At 40.0% G+C, this 17,321-nt stretch overlaps 1 protein-coding gene across 2 annotated transcripts in view; it reads right to left on the bottom strand.

Moving 5' to 3' along the window:
- The window catches only part of znf236 (zinc finger protein 236), a 61,714-nt gene that overhangs the window by 16,079 nt on the left and 28,314 nt on the right, over positions 1–17,321 (bottom strand). For both annotated transcript variants that reach the window (XM_029451472.1, XM_029451473.1), the window contains 9 exons: positions 16,108–16,259; positions 15,314–15,490; positions 14,770–15,073; positions 13,542–13,645; positions 12,721–13,146; positions 9,104–9,249; positions 7,045–7,276; positions 6,775–6,966; positions 5,749–5,907 (listed from right to left, as the gene is read on the bottom strand). In XM_029451472.1, the coding sequence (XP_029307332.1) occupies positions 5,749–5,907; positions 6,775–6,966; positions 7,045–7,276; positions 9,104–9,249; positions 12,721–13,146; positions 13,542–13,645; positions 14,770–15,073; positions 15,314–15,490; positions 16,108–16,259 (1,892 nt within the window). The remainder of the gene's footprint in view (positions 1–5,748; positions 5,908–6,774; positions 6,967–7,044; positions 7,277–9,103; positions 9,250–12,720; positions 13,147–13,541; positions 13,646–14,769; positions 15,074–15,313; positions 15,491–16,107; positions 16,260–17,321) is intronic.

Here is a 17,321-nt window from a genome sequence, read left to right as displayed (position 1 = left end):
TTTTATGTGATTATGTCAATTTGTTTGCATTTTTGGTTCAAATATGTGTTGTGATGGGGGTGACATTGTGTGATGGAAAAGACTGCATGTGTTGGAAATGACAGGTCACAAAAACATTTTTAAACAATGTTCAGTTTTATTGTCCCTTTCACAAAAAACCCCACAATTGTTTAAGGAAAGAACTTCATCATCTAAACTTTAACCTTTAAGCACATAAAATCATTTGGCAGAAAATTGCTGAAAACTACAAGCAAGTTTATTTCGCGCAAAACAAAAGCTGTTTAAGTACAAGTCCCTGTTTCATTCTCTTTAGTGGTTCCTTGTCAGTGAATAGTAATTGCAGATGTATTTTTGGACCTCAATCTAACACTGACAGTTTTGACTTGTGGTTTCCATCTGAACGTTACATTTATGACTAATAATGAAACCATAGATAACTTCAGAACAAAATCAAATTTAAACTCCTTTTTTTTTTTTAAACTAAGTTTCAAAATTCAAAATTTGAGATAAAATGAATTCTCACAGTATTTATCTGTGAAACTTGCATACAGTATATGCCAGGTTTGCTTTCTTATATCAAAAGCAGAAGTTTGCAGTTCATTATCATTACAGTCAGGGCACAAATGCACTCTTTTTTTGCATTTGTGCATGCCAAAGACTCAGTAAGGTCATTGAGTTTGGCACATTTAATCACTTTGTGATAAAACAGCCTGTCTGCCACAAACTGGAGATGTGCATGTATTTTACAGAGGTATGTGTCTCTGTCCCTGATTGTTGGTTTTACAATCCAGAATGGTCGCTTTTTGCAAAACTCGCTGTACGAGACTGTTACTTCAGGATTCTCCATCAGAAACTTCTTGTGCAGCACTCCCATTGTTTCAACCAGAAAGTGCTTTTGCATTGTTTTCTTATTCTTTGTAATTGTCTCCTTCTTTCCTGTTGTTATCCTACTGTTGTCATCACGCTCAATACATGTTGTTATTTCTTCTTCCACTTCTTTGTTGATTTTGTTGAAGTGTTCACTCCCCCTTATGTCATGTCTAGTTGTACTTCCTGTCTGTGTGTTTTCATTCTGTGATTGTTGATTGGTTCCTCCTGTGTCCATTTACTCTGCCCTTGTGTTTCTGCCTTTCTCCACAGTTGTGTCTTGTTCCCTTGTTTGGTGTCTGTGTATTTAGCCCTGTCTGCCCCAGTGTGTTTTGTGGGATTGTCATTTCATGTTACGTGTTTGTTACCTGCCCGTATCTGCCTGTTCATGTTCTGCTCAGTCTGTTCGTGTCCTGCTCGTCCCCTGATTGGTTTGTGTTGTTTTGTTACTTTGTATTTCTGTATGTTTATTAGCTTTTGTCAATAAAGCTCTCTTTTGGTTAAAATCATCTTCTGCGTCCTGCAATTGGGTCCTCACCGAACCGTGACATGAGGTGTTTTCAGGTGGCTCAGAGGAGCTGGAGTTGTCAAGTGAGACATGTTCTGGGTCAACAAGAATGTCTTCTGGTGACTGCGGTGGGGTTGTTCCAGCCATAAATCTCTCTACTACAGCAACTCTTTTCAACTTCCTGCATCTGTTTCGTTGACATGTTCGCCATTGTCTCCTAGTTTTTCTTTGCGCTCTCTTGGACAATTCTGACACAGATTTAACAACACCTCGTTCCTTTTTTTTTCAGCTCCAGTAAGGAACCCCAATCTTCCCTTCTCCGGGCCACATCCTCCAGCTCCGACTGGGGGATCCTGAGGCGTTCCCAGGCCAGTGAGGAGATATAATCTCTCCACTGAGTCCTGGGTCTTCCCCGGGGTCTTCTCCTAGCTGGACGTGCCTGGAACACCTCCCTAGGGAGGCGCCCAGGTGGCATCCTTACTAGATGCCCGAACCACCTCAACTGGCTCCTTTCAACGTAAAGGAGCAGCGGCTCTACTCCGAGTCTCTCACAGATGGCTGAGCTTCTCACCCTATCTCTAAGGGAGACGCCAGCCACCCGTCTGAGAAAACCCATTTTGGCCGCTTATACCCGTGATCTCGTTCTTTCGGTCATGACTACACCAGTATTGGCTTCTTTTTTTTTTACTGTGTTGCCATACAGTATGAAACAAAGTGTTTTGTTTAATTTAATATACATTATTTTTCACTGATATAAGCCATAACACTCAAATTGTCATTTCCATCACAATAATCAAAGTGATGGAAATGACGGTTGTGGAAATTATGTTTGTCACATTTAAAAATAAATCTCATGATGTGTTAGCATGCTAACATCTTCTTTAGAGCTAGCATTAAATAAACACAAAATAGACAATACCAAATGTTGTTTTTTTATTATTTCTACATTTAAAGGATATATGAGCTAGTCAATAAACATATATCATATAAAGGCCACTTTTTATGTAATACAAATAATGACTGGTCTATGATTTAAATTTTGTATGTTCGTTTTGGTGTTAAGTGAGTGTCACAAAAAAATAAATAGGAAATGTGTTTTTGTTTTTCTTATTTCTGCCAGGGACACAAAAATGACGATAGTTGAAGAATCACCCATTCACGTACGTATTGCGTATTCACGTATGTCTAACGTAACGTAACTTATGTGTAACGTCTGGATATCTTATGAAGCACACGTTGGGTACGTCCGGTCATTTTGAACATCCTCAAAACATCAGTGTTCAACAACCCACCCCAGCGTAACACAGTGAGCTCTTAACGAATACTACTTATACCTTACCTTATATCTACGAAAACCAGCGTGTTGCCGATATTTTGCATACGCCATATTTTTGTATACGTTATGCATTTGTTGGGTATTCGTCTGATACATTATGTATAAGTAAGTGATACTCTATCAATAGGTTAGACATGCGTATCTGTATATGTTCACTTTTCCGATCCGATGAAAAGTTGGACGTATTTGGACTCTGACAAATTTTCGTATGCGCCGGCATACGTTTCTGTCATACGGATGTGTGTGACAGGGTCTTTAGATAAAAGAAAAGGTTACATGCAATATCTGTAGTATAGATGCACTTGCTTTTACCACCAGTAAATGTGTCACCAAGTTAACCAGAACTAATATCTAAAAGGTTTATGAATTTCACTGCCAGCCAGTAAATAAAAGTTATTTTGTTAAGCAAATACTAATTTGACCCAAAAAGTTGCAATTCATGTTTCAACCATACTTTTTTTTGTGTGTGTCTCTTAAACACTTTTAAGACGATAAAACATTTTTTTTTTTTAAACAAATTAAATCATAATGAATGATGTTTTTTATTATGTGGTTACAGTCCTAAATGTGAGTTGAACTTTGGACAAGTGGTTGCAGACAGTAGGCTACATGGATTGTTGCAATGACCGCAAAATGTGTATGTGAATTAGTTGAAGAGACCAGCTGGCCCCCAAAGCGCTTTTGGTGTATAGCTCCCTGACTACAAAATATTACTGACATAATTCATTAGTTTTGGTCAGGGAGGAACCTCCAATAGCTACTTTAGCGGTGAATATAACTAGTCAATATTGGATTTTGATAAAAAGGCTGATATGGGCCCAACACAGTTTATCATTAAAACAAAGGTTGAACCATATTAACATACAGAGTGTCTGGAACACTTCAATCAAGTCAACAACAGCAGAGATGCTCTTGGTGTCTCAGTGGAGCGGTGAGAACGTTTTCCACTTGAGTTGAGAGGGGAGGGTAATGAAGAGCTTTGAGAGACTGGAAATGTGATTAAGCTTCCAGGTGACAAGTAAGCTAGTAAACAGAACAATCAGGAAGCCATCTTTGACAAAACAAATCATATTTGCTCACTTCACGGCACACAAGCTCTTTCTTTTCTTATCACACATTGGTCTGCACAATCATAAAGTGACTATAATTAATTCACTCAATTAATAAACTCAAATGTACATCCTCTTGATTTATGCCTATACAGGAAATCTATTTGCACTTCATTAAAGATTAGTTTAATAGCACTAGAAGTGGACATGAAACACAGATCTGAGGTCAGATTAGAACCAAGGACATGAAGGTCAGCGTGTGTCATTTATAGGTTTCTATGCCCACAAGAGATTATTAATTCTCTTTCATGTGATGATTTTTTCAGTGCAGGAATTAATTAGCCAGCTAGCTAAAACTGACACTAGCTAGTAACAGTGATTTCAGTCGACAACATCGGCGGTTAACGGCTAGAAATGAGAAGCCTGCTTTACTTTATTGTGTGAAATAGAAAGCCCATTGTTTCAACAATTTGAATGAATTTCGAGTGTTAATTTGCCAACATTGTTTGCAGCTATGTCGCGAGCAGTAATGTAAAGCCTGACAAGCGAAGCAACAATAACTTAGTGGGACGGGGTAACGGAACAGTCAGTTTTGAGTGCCAGAGCAGCACTCACTGAATCATCATATGATCTGATAGTTGGTGTACATTTTCTATTGCAGCAATTTTTACATTTCTATGAAATGTGTGGACCAGAACAAGCCTAATTGAACCTAGAATGTCTGTCTGGCAGCTATTTTATTTTCCTACATACACTTCAATGCCTGCACAGTGTGTGGGCACACACCTTAGCATCCCATTTCATGAAAAGGGACATTGATCTAGAGACAGTTTGAGCCTCTCCATCAATGCTTTAGTTTTATTCTGGGATCTGTCACTTATGCTGGAGGAAAGGGAAGCTACTTATGAACCATTAAAGGAATTCGACCTGTTATGTAGGAAGTGCTTTGTGTTAATTCACATTTGTAGAGAGAGAGAGCAGTCCTTCTTCCAATATGTTCCATTGTTTGTTGTTTAAACCAGCAAGAGGCTCGGCCTACGCAGTGTCTTATGTGTTGGAAGTGGGTGCAATGGCAGTATACACACAAAGACCTCCCACCCTGCATGCTTATTCCATCAAATGGCTGGCAATTTATTCAGTTCTGCTAAAGTGGCTTATTGTGGAGATATCTGCGCAACAGCCAGCTAGGAATCTCCTACTTTGCTGCACTGCTGTTGGCTTTAAGTGGTGGCCCTGAGTCAAGTGGTGTTATGAGTGAGTGGAGCAGGTCACTAATGATGGCTTTATGCAGGTCAGAGTTGGCTTCTGTGTGTATTTATAAAACTCACAGAGAGTTGAAGTTGTGTGGAACAAAGTCGACTGAAATAAAGCGGCTGGTTTCCTGTAACCATTGATTTCTGGGAGGCCTTTCAAAGCCATGTTGTTTTACGGAGATACAGTATATTATTCTAAGGAAAGGGAGTCCAGCAGATGGTAATTAAATTAAGTTAAATCTTTATTAATATACCCCTGGAATGTCACTCCTAATTCCTTTTAATAAATAAGGAAGTGAGATGGGCTAGTACAACCTTTTTAAGAGTAAAATTCAAGCACTTTTTAAACACTTTCAAGGTAATTAAAACCAAAACTTTCCAGACTCTCAAAGCTTTTATCCTCCCATCTAAATATTTTACTATAAACGCATCTATGAAAAAGTTTAGAGAAGTCTTTTATACCCACAGCAATTAATGTATATTGTGAGTTAGTTTATTTAACCAGCTGTCAATAATAACTTTCTCTGTATGTTTTGGTCATGATTACTGAATGTCTCTCTAGCTCCGGCTCCAGGTTAGGTGTGAAACATCAGGAGACAACAAACAAATATGACGACAAGATTGCTTCATTTAAAATATTAAAATATTTTTCTTTCACTGTCTAATTCAAGCGCACAAGTTACGATGCCCTTGTAGTCACACCTATATACAAAACACAAGTATACCAGTCCTAACCTGCCATTCCAGTGCCGGCGGGGCTCTGAGGTAGGAGGTGGTCATTGGTGATAGTCAGGGTTGCGCTGGTGGGCTGGCTGTTGAGTGGTGATGTCAGCCTGATGCTGCCATTCATCTCAGCACCATTAGGGTGGATATGCTGGGGGATCAGATCCTGGCCTGCAAAAGAATGGATACATTTTTAGTTCAGAGTTCAAGAAATTTGCTATATTTTTCACAGTTATTCACATTTCAAGCTCTTCTTGTTTTTTAGGGTGTAGAATATTTTTGGTCCATTTGGGGAAGAAAATGACAAATTCAGTACATCTCGCAGGAATGGCAAGACATACACACATTTGGATCAACTGAGAGAAAACAACATCAAACATTTTTGCTTGAAACCTATGCACTATAATCCATCTTCACTTCTTTCCCACTGCCTCTAGGTAAAGCAAAACATCAATCATATGCTGAATGATGATTCAGCTACACTGAATGGCTTGACGCAGCTTCAAGAGAAAGAAAAACATTAAAATAAGTATATTTTAATAAATAGTTTGCTATTGCCTTTGAATCACAACACAGTAAATATTTAGAATGCTGAATAAAACAGTCCAAGTAATGCCCAGAGGAAATACTCTGACTGCGCCAGTCATGCAGGCAGGCAATGATCTATGTTGACTCTCAGGAGGCTCAGAAAAAATGACAAAGCCACAACTTACCTTGACACTGTGGATACAACACATATCCCCAGCTGATATACGAGCAGCTGGCTTTGTGCTAGAGATCATGTGCAGCGAAAGATTGGTTTGTGAAGAGCCTGTATTACTCATAACTCTAACACTGTGGCTTTTAATCTTGATCTGTGAAGCGGCTTCAAAATGAATCAAAATAAAAGGCTGTGAATTATTATTGAATCTGTTTTGTTTCCTCTGTTGCCAGCACACTGTCTGCCTGAGTGAGGAAATCAATAAATAATTAATTTTTATCTAATCTGTTCTTGTGAAAAGACGAGGTTACTGAACACAGTTGTAAAGTATTCCATACCTGATATGGTTAGGGTGATCTCCTGAGGGTTTCCTGCTGCAGTGTTGGAACCAGAAGCTGAGGCCTGGGCGTGAACCTGTGCAAGGGCTTGAGACAGGCTGGAATTGTTGATGGTCAGTGTGATCTCCTGACCGCCGGGGCCTCCGGCCACCAGCCCCGAGCTGCTTATGACATGGCTTAGGTCCTGAGAACCTGCAGAATCCACAGAGAAGCATACATCAGTTATTCAGTTCATAACAGAGTTCTTGTTCTTTTCTCCGCCACACATACCTGTAGCATCATGCTCAGAGAGGCTGGCGAGTGTGACCTGAGCAGGTGTTATGTTGGAGGACTGTAGGGCCAGGCTCGTCAGTGGGTGGATGATGACATTGGCAGACACTGTGGGGTCAGAGGTGGACATGAGCTGGCTGCCCGAGTGGGAGACGAGGCCATTGTCAACGCTCAGGGGTTGAGAGAGAAGACCGCCTTGTTGCAAGGTCTGCTGGAGGAGAGCATGGTCAATCTGGAAGAGGAAGTATTACTTTAGATCAGATGAAAGAGGAAGGGTGATGTCGAGGAGGAAAAGGAGAATGAGGCGTATAGAAATGTATGGGGAATCAGTTACAGCTGTTTTTGAAAAGGGGTTTCAGGAACATTGCAACCCTTGATTTTGATACTCTTTGACAACTTAAATCTGTAACTTGAAAAACTGAACCAACTTATATGTTCTCTGATGTTTGGGAGGATATTTCTAATCTATTCAAACATGTAATGTATGTATGGAAGCCCTGAGAGGCAAGTGAGAAAAAACTAAATTCTGGTGATCCATGTTCAAACCTGCATACATCCATTGTGATCATCAGTGTTTGTTGTAGAGGCTGAAGTGCGCCACTACCCCATGTTCTAAATAGGACTAAGCACATTCATGTTTTAATAATAATAATAATAATAATAATAATAATAATAAAAAATTGTATTTATAAAGCGCCTATATGTAGCTAAAAGCAATCTCAAGGCGCTATTGTTTTGTTATATGTTTTCTTCCAGGTGACTTCTAATTTAGCTATGGTGCAATGTTATATAGCTTGATAACACACAGTATATGTACCTGTGTTTAGAGTGTTTTTTCACAAGGCAAAACAATTTATTTTTAAATGTTCTTAAGTTAATAACACAGGATACATTTTCTTCAATCAGATTTAGAAAATGAATCACCAGATTAGTTTTTCCTCACTTGCCTGTCAGGGCTTCCGTATATATGAAGTGTCTAGCAAAAAGGTTATTATGAGTTTTGATGGAGGATATGAGTAACAACAAATTCCAATATCCAAATCCAAAGTCAGCAAGCCATAACAAACTCAATGGATCGGAACCCCAGTGTGCATATCAGATGTGTCAAAAACAAAATATTTTATTACTTTTACAGCAGACTGAACAAAACTCATCACGGGCTCCCCGACAGAATCTTTCTCTGGTGCTCTTGTGGGATTGCTTATCTGGTTTACTGCATAAATGCTCACTAGACTCATTATGACTAGGGCTGTCGAATTAACGCGTTAATTTAAATTAATTAATCACAGAAAAAAATAATGCAACAAAAATATTCACGCAGATTAATCGCGCTCTTAGATGCCCCTGACTTTTGCTCCGACAGCACCTCGCACGGAGCTCTCACAGCAAATATTGATATATGCGATTAATCGCGATGAATTAATCGCAAAGCTTGTAATTAATTAGATAAATAAAAATGTAATTGCTTGACAGCCCTAACAAAGAAAACATTCTACCACTGTAAAGCTAAGCGCTGGACGAACCATCATCAGAAAAGTACAGGGCCACTATGGCAATGCAACAACTTAACAAACAAACAAACACACTGTTATCTCTTGGCTACAAACAAACAAATCTAATTAATTTCTAATTAATTACACAATGTTGACAGGGTGGTTTGACATTTGTGTTTGAAAACTACTCTAACTAAAATAAAACTGAGGGTAAATCAGTACATGTAAAACATTTTGCACAAACAAGGTAATTGAGGGAAATTGTATGGACATGCATTATAAAATTGACTGCTTAAAATGTCTTCTGCTCAATTAAATGATGAAAATGAAAACACGTAAAGCCTTGTAATGTTATTGGGGAAATAAGCTACATTCTTTACATTTTAAAAGCCTTATTATTGACGTAGAGAGCGTACAACTAAAAGTGGTTTAGCACTTAAAATTAAAGCATGAATTAAAACGGCATGTTTGATTAATTAAAGACAATAGTAGGAATAGTCAGGCAAGATTTTCAAGGTGATGACACATGAAAAATCACACAATGTTGAGTAGGAGGTGTGTGTAACCTGTAGCGTGATGTTGTTGATGTTGCTGGTATCGATGCCAGAGATCTGGACGTTGGGGCACACCAGGTTGGCAGGCGTCAACTGCAGGTGGATGCCATCCAGCGTGGTGAGGCCATCTGGGAGAGACACAGTCAGGTCTCCTGCAGCTGCAGAGAGCACGCACACGCACACGCACACGCACGCACACACACACAGGTCTAAAGTTAGATCTTTATTAACGTTACAGGCAGAAGAGGAACAGGTAGTGAAGTTTTTTTCCAGCGTCAATATGTGATTTTATAAGTTACCCTAACCCTAACCCTTTATTCAGCTCAACCAGCTGTTCATGCCCAAAAGAAAATCTAATTGAATCTGAAAAATGTCATTAAAACTACTGCAGTGAATAGGCAGGTTATGGAAGGAAAAGAAGCATTAGGATATACAGTATTAACAAAAGTTTATGCCTGAAACTGTTGATAAAAAATAAAAAATGTATGTATGATATGGTACCAGACGAGAATGACTCCGGAGGTAAATGCATCACTTTACAGCTGATGTCAAAGACCAGAAGTAAAGGCATGACATAGTATAGGTACAAAGTCACAAAAGGGCTGCACAACGTTTGTGTCATGGTGCCCCTGTGCTATTTGCACATATTTAAATAAGGTAATATTCATACATTTGGTGCAATATGTTACCCTTTCTATGCAAATGAGCATTATTGCAAAAACAGTATAATTCACAAAGATCAGCACTAATAGCAGTTCCTCTTCAGAGAGTTGGAGGAAACCGAAGCGCATTGTGTCATGTCCAGATTTTCCACTGATCATGGTAGCAGTGATTTCAGCAAGGCGAAGGCGAAACTCATTTATTTTGGGATGCAGTGACAGGATGCAAAGGCATTTGTGAAATGAAAATATAATGAAAAATAATAAGTAAAATAACAAAAGGATCTGAGGGTTTCTGCAAGAATACCCCTGTGGAAGTGTACTGAATGTCTCTTAAATGAGTACTACCAAAAGATTGAGAGACAACAAGGAAATGTATTCAGCCGTATCCCAGATGATGAAAAAATAGAGGTTTTTGGGAGAGGTTTGCCTGCAGTGATCTTTGCACTTCTCTCAAAAATGCAGAAAACAGAGAGAGAAGGATTGAGAATGTAAAAACCTGGAGGGGAAGAAAAAAACAATGACTGGAAAACATCTTTGGCCAACACTGACGCTGCAGGAGCTGTGTTGAGAAAGTAATTTCATGGCTGCAAACAGTAGCTCCGTAACACCCTTATTAGGCATTTATATAGCACCATAAACCCAATCCAATAAACATTTTTTATTAATGTTTGTTCCAAATTAGAAAACGTACTGTTATTTCAATATTGTGGAATACAAAGAGCGGTTCTTAAACCCAAGCCTAAGGAAAGAGAGTCAAGATAAAGTTAACTTCACGCATGAAACTTTTTCAGTGAATGATGTCTAAACTTTCCATTAAAGGTTTAGATGGGACCCAGAACCATAATGTATATTATATCCTTCAACAATTTTAAGCAATTTTATTAACATGTCCCTCTCCCTGGAATATTATTACATATTACAGAGGTCTAAAGGTGATACTTCTTCTGTTACTGGATGTTTTATCAGCCTCAAAAAATGTAGCTACGCTGAGTACAAACATCATAAACATCCTCTTTGGAGGAGTTCTGGTATTGTAAAAAAGCAGATTTTTGTTGAAAATGATCAAAATGTAGGAGAGAAGGAGGTACACTGACAGAAAGTGACTTGTGGTGATAAAGTACCTTCCTGCTCCCAGCAATGGGCATTGTAAAGTAATTAATCTTGTCAGGAGCAACTGCCAACTAATTACCAAGCAACTGACCGTTACTAAAAATGATTCAGCTTTTGAGTTACACCCACAACCTTCGGTGCATTAATCATCTGCCTGTCATTACGATCAGAGCAAGTGCCAAAAGTCAATAAAATGTGTTGTTGTTGGGTAATCCATAACGCCGCACAGTGAATATTTGGTATTATAAAAAGTGCCTCCATTTTTACAGTCTTGGGTCATTTCATCCTCTCAAAATAGCTTGCCATTTGCAAATTACTTTATGAGCTAACATTACGAAGCAACCAACACCAGATCCTTTCAACGTATCTAAGGTTATCGTATTCCTTCGGCGAATGGTGGAAACGTATGCCGGCCATTCGCTCTGATACGTTTTGTATAAGTACATGATACGCCATCAATAGGCTCTGAATACGTTCATATACGTTGTATATGCTAATTTTCATATGCGCCAGCATACGTTTCTGCCATATGGCGCTGTGTGACAAGGCTTTTAGCTGGTTAGCCAAATGACTTCACCAGCTAACGTTATTCACAATACTGACATACTGCATGTACTAACGGTACAAAGTAAAGGTGTATAACTAAAGACTGCTTGGGTTAGCCACCTAGCTGTAACCTAGCTCCGCTGTGACTTGGTGAGTCACTACAATGACTGTCTGTCCTCCTCGCTTGACGCCCTGGCCCCCGTCAAAACCCGCACAGTCTCCTTTGCCCACACCGCTCCTTGGTTCACCTCCGACGGCTTCAAAACAACTGGTCATCGAGTTGAACGGCTGTGTAAAAAGACTGGACTATCAGTACACACCCAAATCTATGCTGATCACCTACATCACTACAAGAATGCCCTCTCCACTGCCAAATCCATCTACTACTTCAACCTCATCAGCACTGGCACCGGTAACACGAGAGCCCTTTTCAGCCGCTCAACTCCAGTCCCACCTCGACTCAAACAACCTCCATGAACCATTCAAATCTGGTTTCCGTCCAATGCACAGTACCGAAACAGCTCTGGTTAAAATCACCAACGACCTCCTCCGTGCAACTGACTCTGGACTGCTTACCATCCTCATCCTCCTTGACCTCACCGCTGCCTTCGACACAATCTCCCATCCACTACTCCTGGAACGCTTGGCTGACATTGGGATCACTGGTGTTGCACTCTCCTGGTTCTCCTCCTACCTTACCAACAGACAACAGTTTGTCCAGCTGGGGAACCACAGGTCAGGGTGTTCTCCTGTTTCACTGGGTGTCCCCCAGGGGTCAGTATTGGGTACACTCCTATTAATTTTTTACCTCCTCCCCCTGGGCACAATCCTCCGTCACCATGGCATCCACTTTCACTGCTATGCTGACGACACGCAAGTCTATATCTCAACCAAATTTGTTTTGTTTTCCGTCTTTGTTTTAGCTGTTTTAACTTTTAAATGCACTGTAAGGCGACCTTGGGTGTCCTGAAAGGCGCCTCTAAATAAAATGTATTATTATTATTATTATTATTATTATTAGCTACACCGCATGGATCTGGCATTGGTTGCTTCGCAACATTAGCTGATAAAGCAATTTGCAAATGGCAAGCTAGTTAGTATCAATGGTCCAAATAAAATATAGGAACATTACAGATGGTAACGTTATTCTCAATGCAAAGAAATTTTTTGGCCGGTGCCAAGGATGTGCCAAGCAACAGGATGCTGACTGCAGTTCACTTAACGGCCCCTGATGTTAAAAAGTCCATATAATACCGATACTGAGATTACAAGCAATTGTTTTGTTCTGTTTGACCAATGTATAATCCCTACCTGACATGGAGGCCGGCAGGATGGCCTGTCCCACCAGTCCCTGTTGCAGTAGATTCTGGTCAAACTGCCCTGTCAGGACTTGGTTGGCAGGGATGTACATGTTGGGGTCAGAGTTGGTAGTTTGCAGCAGACCCACAGGTTGAAGAGCATCTGAAGCTGCTGACCCCACAGCCTGTCCAGTCCCTAGGTCTTGACCATGACCGGCCTGATCAGAAGATAAGGCAGACCGCTTGGATTTGCGGCTGTCTAAGCTTGGCCGGAAGTGGCACTGGATGTGGGTTTTGCGGTGGCCTGAAGTTCTGAAGCGGAGTTCACAGAAGGGACATTTGAAGGGCTTTGAGCCGGTGTGGAGCCGCATGTGCACCTTTAAGCTGCCTTTTGTAGAGAAGGAGGTGTTGCACATGTGACAGCTGAAGAGTTTCTGACCTGCAAAGATAAAGTAAGGAGAGTAAGTATGACTTGAGGCTCTATAACAAGCTAAATAGCAGAAGTCCTCTCTGTTCTTTTTCTTTTCTTTGTGTATTATGGATATGGTAAGAAAACAGTGATAGAAGTAGTAATATCAGACCGCTTCAAGGACAGCCCCAAAGAGTCTACAATCAGATCAGGAATCCTTTTATTTCACTTATTTCAAGATCACTAACTTGTTCTCCCTTCTTTTTCTCCTCTTCAAAAAATAGTAGTTAAAATAACACTCATTACAGTAGTCAATTATTTGTAGAGTTTATAGAGTAGGACTGGAAACCGATACAAAATGCCATGAACATGTAGTTTGTTCTGTTCATTGTGACAAATTCCTGTTAAAGAAATGGTTCAATTACCTGTATGTGTTTTCACGTGGCAGTCCAGGGTAGATTTCACCGTAAAACTCTTCCCACATTCATCACACTTGTAAGGTCTTTCTCCTGTATGGATCCGAATGTGCCTGGACATAGAAGCAGATGTACATATGATAGATTTAAAGTGGGAAAAAAGACTGTGTGATAAAGTGACAGACAGCACACTATACAGCCTTGCAAGGGTTTACTAGATACTGCCCAAAAGCATCTTCCATGTCATGCCTCTAGTTCTCAGTGCTGTTGTTTTATAAGCTCGCAAGAATTTGCCAATGCACACTGACTCTGAAGACAAAGCTCAGCTCAAACGAGAAGTGATATTTAACGGTCAAATAACATGGACAAACTTCTAGAGAGATTTTAAACATATATTTATTATTTAAACTATTTATTTTTAAATAATTCTCCTCCCACAGTTTTCACACTCTTTCAAAGCTATTTTCTAAATGTTGTAAACACATCAGGAAAGGACATCTGTCAATCTCACACTTTTTATGTTTAATTAGGACGTCTGACCCATAACTGCCTCTGTAAATTGCATGGAGTGTGTTGACGACCTACTAACCCTTGATAAAGTAGGTCTATGTTTTATTTATATGGGAACAGTTACAATTTATGTCAGCCAATCAGCTTCTAGGGCAGGGCTGCCAACTCTCACGCATTGACCGAAAGACTTTGATGTCTATTCAAACTCTTTTCACCACAGAAACATCGAGCTGCTGCTACAACACACAGTAAAGTTATCGGCGGATGTAACTTTGCACCAAGTTTGGTGTTTTTAATGGGATATCTGCGGTGTATGTGGTGATGTCAGGTCAAAAAGGGTGGCAGAGCATAAGGTCAACACAGTTAGCTGCGAAAAAGGGAATTTTCTGTGTTTATTTAAAGACAAGTGTTTGACATGCTTTGTGTAAAATGTAAGTGTATCTGGAAAGCTTTAGGAGGCTCACACTGCTCGTCCTGATGCGAGTTGTTTCACCACAATCACGTTTCCTGAACCTCCAGAATGAAGGTGGTAAATTCAAGGTTATCATAACGTACTGTATATACGGAACAGGTACAATAATGAATAAGTACTGGAATTTCCCTTTAAGCGAGCTTATAGCAATGATTTTACATATGTAGTGTATTAATTGTAATTAATATTTGCCTCATAAAGACCCCAGAAAGACATGATTCTCCTAAGAGACTATAAAAAAAGTGTGATGTTTACCTCACGAGGTCACTGGGCTTCTTGAAGCTCTTGGGGCAGAAATTGCAACAGTTGGCAAACTTGGGTTCTGTTTCCAGTTCCACTGCCTTGTCTTTGATCTCGCTGATCCGATCCCTCTCAGCCGCCGACTGTGCGAGTATCCGCTCCGACACCGAGGCCTCCTCGCCGGGATCCTTCGCCAGCTCGGCCGCCTGCTCCTCTGTGAAAGTGATGATTTCCAAACCTCTCCTCTTTGACTTTAGCTCCCCGTCCTCGTCCTCTTCTTCTTCATCTTCCTCAACGTCTTGACTATCCAGACCCATAACTGTGAGAATTGAGTAACAGGAAATAATTTCCACACACACACACAACGTTATTTGAAACGTAGCTTCAAGTAGCTTCAAACCAAGATAAAAATCAATCCGTTGCATCCTGATTGACTGTATTTTAGCATTTTCCTTTAGGTAACTTTTGTCATTTTTGTTTATGTTTTCAAACAGTTGTCCTAACTATAGAGATGCAATGGAATATGAATGACCCCGTGCATAAAAAGGTGCAACCTTACTTTGATCCTCCACAGCGTGCTCCTTCTTCATATGCTTTTTACACAGCAGGCTGGTCCTGAAGCTGTCGTCACACATGGAGCATTTGAAAGACTTGATGTGGATGATCATGTGGCGGTTCAGGCTGCCGTTGGTGGTGAATGAGGCGTCGCAAACATTACACTTAAAGGGCTTCACTCCTGTCAGCAAGAGACGAGAGAGGCAAGGTTTCACATGGTGTCTGCAGGTTTCAGTAAGTTTTATATTTTAAACCATTAAGGAGGTTTTACTAGAGAAATTTAATTTAAGAACCCAAATTATAAAACTGGATAACTTTCCATAAATGTTCTCATACTGCTAATTGACCTTTGTCTTTTGTCAGTATGTACTTTTAGTTTTTTAAGTACTTACATTTTGTATTGTTCTAATTCTGTAGTCATGTAATCTTCAAAACTAAAATGCTACGTTTTTAAGAAATGTAGATACTTCGTACAACATTTTAATCTCAACTTTATTTTAGTCCATTTGGGAACCATGGGTTTTTTATTTTTTCCAATTTATTCCATATCTTGAATTGCACAGCACATAGTAAATATTAATTATCAATGGAGTGCTAGTATATAATACATTTGTAATCGTGGTGTGAATGAAATGCACGACCAGCTTTTGGGAGATAAGGTAATAACATTTTGAATGTATCCCTAGGATTTTTATCATTTACATTAAACACAATGAAATAGGATATATTAAATACTGTCCATGACCTTTAAAGGCTTTCAGTTTGTAAACCTAACTCATTTAGGAAGACATTTCTCACCTGTATGCGTGTTAAGGTGGGACTTCAACACTCCGGCTGATACAAAGGCTCGTCCACAGAGATGACATCTGTACGGTTTCTCCCCGGTGTGGGAGCGAACATGCTGCTTTAGATGGCTTGACTTTTTGAAGCCCTTATTACACCAATCGCACCTGAAAGGAGAAAAAGAAAGACTTGTTACTGTTATTTACAATACCACTCAGACCAAAAAAGTAACGGCAGTTAAGGTTATTAAAGGCAGTCATTGTGAATGCTGTAAACAATGCCTTTGATTTCCCTGGGCTCAGTCTTTATGATGGTGCCTATCATTAATCTGCTTTAAACCCTGGAAAAAACGATTTGTTTGGATATTATAGAACTCACAAAAACAATGCAAGCACTGTAATGAGGGAAACATAAAAGCCAGCCACCAGGTTACTGAGTCCAGTGGTGCATCTCAGATAACAGAGTTTCTAAGGGTCAGAGCTGCTATCATCAAAACAAAATGAAAACATTAGCAAAAACCTCTTAAAGTACCAGTCCAAGTCTCAGTATTTACATTCTGGTTGGACCTGCTATGACAGGGGTCGGGAACCTATGGCTCGCGAGCCATATATGGCTCTTTTGATGACGCGATATGGCTCGCAGACAATTCTGAGCTGACATTTTTTAACATGATTAACAAGTAATAAATATTAAATATTGTGTCATTTTAAAGTAAAACATTTAGCAGAGGATTTGTTTTTAGTTCTCCCCTCTCCTTTCCTCCGCTCTGTCTCTGACTGCACAGCGCACACACTTACACACGTGTGTGTGTGTGTGTGTGTGTGTGTAGGGGGCGGAGCCCTGCCCTTTGCGAAACAGCAGAGGAGAAACTGCGCAAAGCAAGCAGTAGACCGGGGGGGTCAAACTCATTCACAGAGAGGGCCAACATTAAAAACTGGGACTACGTCGAGGGCCAAACGCGGTCCACATTTATTGAACAGGGTACACATAAAGTGCAAAAAGATATGGAACATATTTAAGTCAACTGCAGACGGGTTGCTGAGCAGTTCAATTAAAATATCTGAGCAGCAAAGTCGGCAAATGCTCTCAGTGCATCAGCAGACTGCTGTCGGGAACACAGCGGTGGAGATGTTTGTCAGTGTTTGGAAACACGTAGTGACCAAAGTTTCCTTCTGCATCAGAGTCTCCCACAGGCAGCTCGGTTTAGAAAGCTCTCACTGCATCATACA

Source organism: Cottoperca gobio, chromosome 16, assembly GCF_900634415.1.
Source record: "Cottoperca gobio chromosome 16, fCotGob3.1, whole genome shotgun sequence".
Classification (NCBI taxonomy): domain Eukaryota; kingdom Metazoa; phylum Chordata; class Actinopteri; order Perciformes; family Bovichtidae; genus Cottoperca; species Cottoperca gobio.
This window is presented reverse-complemented; position numbering and strand designations above follow the sequence as displayed.